Source organism: Morone saxatilis, unplaced genomic scaffold (genome assembly GCF_004916995.1).
Source record: "Morone saxatilis isolate NCDOM2014 unplaced genomic scaffold, NCSU_SB_2.0 Contig17, whole genome shotgun sequence".
Taxonomy (NCBI): domain Eukaryota; kingdom Metazoa; phylum Chordata; class Actinopteri; family Moronidae; genus Morone; species Morone saxatilis.
Genome location: NW_023339729.1, coordinates 13,760,471 through 13,768,804, shown reverse-complemented (window position 1 = coordinate 13,768,804; position 8,334 = coordinate 13,760,471). Strand labels below are relative to the sequence as shown.

The following is an 8,334-nucleotide window of genomic DNA, read 5'->3' as shown; positions in this document are numbered from 1 at the left end:
ATATATAATATTTTATATTTTATCTTTCATTTTATTTTTTATTCTATTCTTAAGGTTAGGGTTTTTACATACACATACAAATGCATAATATAGTGTGTCCTGCTTACTAACATGTATTTTGTAGCCTAGGTTACATATCGCATAACTCTACGGTCACTGTAGTCGATATCAGCCAATCACACAGAGCCGAGGTCGATTATTCGGACGTTATCCAATCAGCGTTCTCGGAGTGATTACCTCAACCAATCGCGTTGCGTCAGGAAAGGACAACAGGAAGTAAAAGCCCTCCTCTGCTGTCAAAGGGAGATGTTAAAGCGGTGGCTGGTCGGGAATCAAACCTGCCATGTACTGGATTATCGGCGCAACTAGTCCCTAGAAATAAGCTCGTTTGTTGAATGGAGGAGCCCGGAGCACACTGACAGCGGCTGTGTTGAAAGCTCATTAAGATTCCGGCTTGAATAAATGCTAGCCAGTGTAGCTAACGCCGGGAGCTAGCTATAGACAGCTAGCTTTAGCATGCTAGTAGAAGACTGCAGTCGTGGGTGAAAAGAGGAGAAGAAATCTCTGAAATGATTCAAGCTACTACAAAGTACCGACCAGCTTAACCGGCTTTTACAGCAGGTAGGTAGTCGTTAGCTCGTCCGGCTTTAATTTGAGGTGAATGAGCTGTTTAAAGGAGCCACAGTTACGGCAGACCACCGAGTATAATGCTCGCGTTTTGTTTTATTAGACAAACAAACAAACAAATTCTGTGCTGCACTGACGCGGTGAGAGCAGGCTCATACATTGAAACGACTGTTGGCCGTGAAGTGTGTTGGTTTATTGGCGGTGCTGAGACGTACTCACGAAGAAAACGACACATTACGTGCGTCGTGACGGGTGTGTTTGTGTCCCGCAGTGAGGAATTGACGGCTCGGTTTACAGTGGTGAATGATGACAGCCACCATAATCAGATGACTTTCACAGACGCTCAAAAAGCCCGATATGCCGGTTGTCAAATGCTAATCACATGATGTATTTTTTTCCCTCTTCACAGAAATGTTCCCATCAGTGCAATCAGTGACTACACATTGTGCGACTGTTCCCTATTGAAACTGCTAATCATCAGTTTCAGGGCAAGGTGGAAAAGTCACTGGTGCTTTCCCTTTGTGCTGTGTGCTTTGTGAAATCAGTGGTTGAAGACGGTTGACTTATGTTTGCTCTGACAATGTTGTATATATACTTTTTCAGGAAGTGAGGACTTGCTTTTGGCTTCCAGGCTGGTTGGGTTTCTCTCACAGTGCAATAAAACCATGTGATCTTTAGAGTATGACACTTCATCTTCTTGAAGAAGAAAATAGTAAAAAAAGAAAAATGCACATGACAATTTCCCAGAATGCAAGCTGACTTATTTAAATGTTTTTTTGTTTGAATCCAAAACTCTGATAATCAGTTAGGTTTGACCAACTACTATTCCCAATGTCAACTTTCATGCTCATTATAATTCGGTTACACTCATAGAAAACAAGAGAAAATGTCAAACATTGAGTCAATCGACTATTTGATTATTTATTTGCTGTCTCACGGTCTTCTTCAGCAGGAGGAGCTTACTCCGTTGTCTTGAGATTTGATGGTTTTGGCTTGTATGCACTTCTGCTAAAATCACAAAGCCAAGAAACCAACATCTCCATAAGTTAATCTATAACATCAGCCTTTACCTTGGTTAGTCATGATCTCACTAACAGCTTTATAAAAAGTGCAAACGACAATGTAGTAGATCAGTGAATCTTAACTGAACCAAATATATGATCTTGATCTTATTTAAAGCTGTTTGCCTTTTGCAGTGCGTGGTATTTGACAACATATACAGAGTTGTTCTAAAACAACACCAGCTAATACTGAGCCTGCTGAAGGAGCCACTTGACCATTGCAAGTCAAGTTAGAGTTTTGTCTATCTCGACCAAAATCACGAATTTTCCTCAGAGGGGTCGACACTTTCTGTCCATAATCATGAAGAAATACATCACTTCCAGGATGGACAGATGTGCAATATACTTCATACACTGGATAAAAGTGTCAATTGTAATATTAAGTGTAATAAGTTAAGAGTTTTGTTTCAGGAAGAGTGTAAAAAGTGTTTGAAGTGAACAATGTGAACTCACGTCAGCAGTCAATCATTTATCTTATCTCTTACTGTCTTCTCTCCCCCTCCGTCAGTTCTGTGTTGCAATGAGGAACACCAGAGTCCAGCTCTGAGGGCTCAGAGGCATGAACACCGTTTCCCCCAGCGCAGCACAGTACGTAGGGGGAGTGATGCAGGAAGAGCTGGTGGAGAGCCGGAGGCAGCCGCCCCTGGAGCGGCAGGGCAGCTTTGGTCTCAGGTCACCACAGACACCAGATCCCAGCAGAGAGGCAACCGGAGAGCCTGATGAGATGGACAAACTGAAAGCCAAACTGATGTCAGCATGGAACAACGTCAAATATGGTATGTTGTAAAATGACAAACATGACAAACATCTGACAAAGTCTATATCAGCCTTCTGTAATGGCTACATTACCAACTTCCATTTTCCCTCCTTCTCTTTCTGTAGGTTGGACTGTTAAGTCTAAAACCTCCTTCAATAAGATATCGCCAGTCACTGTCCTGGGACACTCCTATCTGCTCAACAGTGAAGGTAAGCTCTAAATACACACATTAAGAATCTCAAGGTTAATCCCTTTCTCATCAAAGGTGCAGTAGACAAAAAGCCCCCCACATACAGACATGCAGACAGCTCTTTCTCCTGTCAGATGAACAAAAGATGAAACTCAGAAACAGTTTGTTTGTTTGAAGCAACACAGTATAAGTGAGTTCTCCCTCACAATCTCTTTCATTTTCATCTGTCTCCCCCTCCACCCCTGCGCCTCCTCTCAGACGAGGTGGAGCGGTTTCGTCTGGCTTTCGTGTCCAGGATTTGGCTGACCTACAGGAGGGAGTTCCCTCAGCTGGAGGGCTCCACCTGGACCACAGACTGCGGCTGGGGCTGCATGCTGCGCAGTGGGCAGATGCTGCTGGCACAGGGGCTTCTGGTCCATTTGATGCCCAGAGGTTTGTCTCACACCCACAGAAAATATAGGTCAGTTTTTATCTAAGGAGCATTCTTAAGCCAGTCGGGATCTTTTTAAAAGGCTGGTGGGTCTTATTTTTCCTATTTAGTGAAAGATTTATTATATATTCCATTATACATTCAGTCTGCACAATACAAATACCCCTTTTAGATTGAACAGATATAATTAAAGAAGTTGTCTTGTGATGGATAATCGCACAGATCTGACCTCTTTTTTTGTTTTTGACAATTTTTATTTAAGGTTTTTTAAAACATTTACATCCAATGCAACAACACTAGACAAGACCTTTCTTCTTGTCTAATTCGTGTCTTCTTTTTCCCACTTTTTATATCTCTCCTGCAAGATTTAATTTAATGTCACTCAGTTTTTTCTGCTCTTCCCTCTCCTTTTGTTCTTTTTTAGTCACACATTTTTAAAGCCCATCTTATCCTGTGTTATTTCTGTTTCTTTTCATTGCATACAGCGTTTGTCTGTCTCATGGATCCTTGTTTGCTGCTCTGTCCCATTCTGTCTTTTTATAAAATGTTTTCATTGTGTGTCCATGCTAATGAGTATGGCATTCAAAAGATGTCTCCTCTCTGATTGTTTAAATCTAAAGACTGAAGGAATTCAATACACTCCCCAGATATTCAGCCTGGCTGTACTTTATTGCTAAGTTCAACCCTTTCTGTATTCTCTAGATTGGGCGTGGCCAGATGTTCAGCAGCTAACCGATGTGGACTTTGAGGTGTTCAGACCACGTTCCCCAGCCCGGGCTGGAGGGGTCCCAATCCCATCCTTTGCCACGCCGCGAGGAACCAACACCCCTGAAAAGTCCCTGCCAAGTGATCAGGTGCCCAAATGCAGCCAGAAAAAGAGACCCGAGTCTGTGAGGGACAGGCAGGCAGAGCCCATCCACCACAGGCTGGTCACCTGGTTCGGGGATCAGCCCCCAGCACCTTTTGGGATTCACCAGCTGGTGGAAATCAGCAAAAGTTCAGGGAAGAAGGCTGGTGACTGGTATGGCCCCTCTATAGTGGCACACATACTACGGTAAGGGCATTGGAAGAGGCATTGTTTTTACAAGCAAGGCTTTACACAGTGGACACACTAAAGTATGTATTGTATTTGAGTATTTATTTTATTTTTTTCCTCAGGAAAGCGGTAGCCAAAACATCTGTGGTCCACAACCTGGTTGTATATGTGGCTCAGGATTGTACAGGTGAGCATTTACTGCTTGTGAGAGTTCAGAGGTATCAGTCTGTTGCTTTCTGTTTCTCCTTTCGATATATGTCACATGAAGAAGTCTTCCGTAAAATATTTGTATGCATACTAGTTTTTTTTCTCATCGTGTTTCTGTGCACTGCAGTGTACAAAGAGGATGTGGTGCGTCTATGTGACCTGTCACTAAGCCAGACTCCCCCTGATCCGTCCAACCAAGCCTGGAAGTCTGTCATCATACTGGTGCCTGTACGGCTGGGAGGGGAGGCCCTCAACCCGTCCTACATTGAATGTGTCAAGGTCTGAATATTGACACTTTGTGTGTTAGAGTAATGTTTCCTGAAGTGTTGCCTAACTTAAATTCTCCCTCATATTTTTGAACTGAATTGAAAACATTTGTGTTCATTCCCAGAACATCCTAAAGCTGGATTGTTGTATCGGAATCATCGGAGGCAAACCGAAGCATTCACTTTACTTCATTGGCTTCCAAGGTGAGAACCAGAAGCAAAGGAATATAAAAACAATATCCTCATTCAGAAGAAGGATCTGATGTTCTTTGGTTACAGCATACAAGAGCCAGGACTATAGAGCAGCCAGATATTTTGGCAATGTCTGCCTTCTATGGTATTGTCAAACCAAGGTATACTTGTGCTGAACATGTTGCACTCTAGCAGTACTGCCTCCCTTTAATCTTGTCAACTCTTTTGTCAAGGGTCTGTTAACTGACAACTTAGGCTAGGTAAACATCAGCAGAGAAACACTCCTGTGCTTACGGCAGTGTGATAATCACCTGTAGGGCTGAGTGGAGCTGAGGTGAACCAGGCTTTTTTTGTGATGGTTATTATAATGGCTTCTCCTTTTCAACACCTCACTGACAGAACAGACAAGTTAAACCTTCAACGATCCTCTTCACAGACAGTAATGCATCACATGTACTGTTTTTCCTATTTCTTTGCATGATTCTCCACTCCAGTTTAGTCAAATTGGAAGAGACCACTCTTCCCTTCTTTGATATATATGAGTGCTCTCTACCAGTTTTTCTAATGGGGCAACAATCTGTGATGTCTGTTACATGATAGTGATATCCAGTTAGCCTTTCCTAACCATTAGTTAAACTCACGACAACTAGACAACAATTTACACCGCCCACCAAGTGACCATAGTTTAAACACAGTAATACACTTAAGTTTCATGATATTCCTAAACAACTGGGAGCTGAGGAAAATTTGCTTTCAGCTAATATGCTACTCCTGTATATTTGTCTACCTCGGAGGTTATTTTCTTAGTTTCTGTATATTTGCTAGAGCGGTTACTTCAGTGTGATACAGCAATAACAGTGCCAAGCACTCGATGCATGCCAATCTCCTAAAAATGTTTGCTCATTGTGGTGTGTTCACACAGTGCTTAAAAATGTCATAAAAAAGCATGCATTTCTGTCTGTGAAGAAGACCTTCAAGGCTGAGAAAAATAAATTGGAAGGAAAATGATTCCATGTAACTTGGCAACCAACACTTCTCGAAATATACTTCTTGCTAATCATTGATTTCCCTTTACTGGAGCAATGATTCTGAAAATCATCAACAAAGACACACAATAGAAGAAGTGAAAATTGTTTTGGAAACCAAACCTCAACTATTTTTAAAGAGAGTTAAAGTTAAAGTTTGGATATTTTATTGCACTATATTTTCTAGATTTTAATACAGTGATAGATTTTTGTTTGGGTGGCAGCATCCTATCCAAAATGTCTAAGAATATGTCTATGGATAGGGGAAACGGCAAAATATGACTGAGCCATTTTTCTGTTTCTGGCCACCTGATCAGCAAGTAGCAGGTGGGGATTTTATGCTTTTATCATTTAATTCCTTTACTTCTCCCCACTGCCTATTAGACGAGCAGCTGCTGTATCTGGACCCTCACTACTGCCAGCCTGTGGTGGATGTATCACAAGTCAACTTCGCACTGGAGGTCGGTTGCACTGTCTGGCTGTTTATCTCTTTTTCTCAGATCATATTGGACTTGGATCATGTGACTTTCACGCTCAATATTGTTTTGACTCTAACAGATCATTAAAGATAAAGGTCGTTAACCTTTATTTTATGACCTCTGTCTGCTTCTGTCGCTCTCTAGTCGTTCCACTGTAGCTCTCCCAAAAAGATGCCCTTCAGCCGCATGGATCCCAGCTGCACCATCGGCTTTTATGCCAAGAACAAAAAGGACTTTGAGTCTCTATGTTCTGCTGTCAGTGAGGTGAGTTTTTACACCCTCCTCCCACTATCTGACTCTAGATTTTAAAGCATTTAATGACGGAAAAGAACATACGATTTCAACTCCTACTTCATATTCTGTTAAATTATAGGATTGCAATTGTTCAATTCTGTCTTAAAACCATAGTCAGGTGAACATATGAACATTAAAACAGGTTTTGCTCGATGTAATCACCTTTCCTGTTCATACACTAGATCCCTTTCTTATGTGCCTCCAGTGTAAGTTCAGAGGACATATGCATGCTTAAGTTTATCTTAAGCTAATATGATGCTTGAGTTAGCCAAATCAATGGATTTCTTCAAATTTGCTCTTAGTCTTCCTGTCCCTGCACTGCAGCTCAGTAAGCAAATACTGTAACTGTAACTTTGGAAAATCCCTTCTGATTTAATTTTCTGTCAGTTTCAGTCTGCTGAAGCCTCGTGTTTTGTTTTGTTTTTTACGTTTTTCATAATAAACCTTTAAATAAATGTTTTTCACAGAACGAGAACTGTGGAATTTGTCCCCCATCACTTCTGCCTCATTTAGTGGTCAGAATGAACAAGAGCAATAAATAAACCAAGCAAAATTGTTTGTGTTCATATTAGTGTTACGCCACAGCCTAGAGGAACCACATCAAATCCCAAGAAGGAGTTACAAGGATTACAGCCCTCTAAGTGTTTATTTCTCACAATTATGAAGAGACGTTTTGGCACCGGGGTGGCCGACAAAAAAACAACAACAAACAAATTAGAACTTAGTTAATCAATTTAAATAAAAAATAAACGAAAAATGTTTTTTCTTACCCAAGTTTTTAACTCAAGAAGAGAAGACAGATTAATTGCAATGAAGCTCTGGTTTAATGGCTCACAAACAAGAACTAAAGTACAAGTAGAAAGACTTGCTTTGATAGATATTCATGCACTCTCTCGACATTTTCCCTGTTCAATCAGCCTTCTTGTCTTGTGAGTGCACTCCAGGACAGTTTATGTGACCGGGTTCTGTTGTCCTCTCAGGCCCTGTCATCTTCAAAGGAGAAGTACCCCATCTTTACCTTCGTAGAAGGCCAGAGTCAGGATTATGGACTTGAGGGTCACAGCAGCAATAACAGTGGACCTGCTGCCCACATTCTGCCCCCGGGCAAACTGGGCAGGAGCAACAACAGAAGAAACAGTGATGAGTTTGTCTTCTTGTAAGGAGGATGCTTTCTCATCTGTCACCTGTAGGGGGCACGAGAGGACACCTCATTTCCTTTCAAAGGGAAGGACTCGATTCTGTTGATGGTGCAGCTGCAAGGTGGACATGACGCTTCTGTGCTTTATCGCCTTCACTGATCAACGGAAATAAAAACTCTGTGGCTTCTGTCTTCACCTTTGTGTGGATGGGTATTATAAGCTAACAGGCATTAATGGGTTGCGGCCGGAGCATTGTTTTACAAAGGCTAAATGGATCATGGTTAGAAATGTTTTAAGTACTTGAAGTGTTCTTGATACACTTTTTCAGACACCTAAGAAGCCTCAAAGTTGAGAATGTGTGAGTAAAATCAAGCGCTTTAGAGTACTCCAGTTACACTCAACTACTGTGTTTTTGTCCTGCTATGAACTGGACACGCTGAAGGTGACGTGTGGTCTACATGATGATATTTAATTGATTCACAGGTCAGGTGGGGAGGGGGTTGCCTGATATTGTTCTTGACTTGTATTATATACCGTCTGCTGTACATCTCCTTTTTATTTTTCATTCCTTCCTATTTATCTATCAGGTTTAGGTGTGGTTGCGTGCGAGTGTGTGTATGTGTGCGTGTGT

General features: G+C 41.6%; 1 protein-coding gene across 1 annotated transcript; it reads left to right on the top strand.

The window, feature by feature from the left end:
• The first annotated feature begins 277 nt into the window (after positions 1-277).
• Positions 278-8,328, top strand: atg4da (autophagy related 4D, cysteine peptidase a). The gene is made up of 11 exons (XM_035660812.1): positions 278-621; positions 2,197-2,464; positions 2,571-2,654; positions 2,894-3,067; positions 3,768-4,119; positions 4,224-4,288; positions 4,436-4,587; positions 4,700-4,778; positions 6,176-6,252; positions 6,415-6,534; positions 7,545-8,328. Exons 2-11 carry the CDS (start codon positions 2,248-2,250, stop codon positions 7,722-7,724), a joined length of 1,500 nt encoding a protein of 499 aa, XP_035516705.1. The 5' UTR covers positions 278-621; positions 2,197-2,247; the 3' UTR covers positions 7,725-8,328.
• Positions 8,329-8,334: the final 6 nt, after the last annotated feature.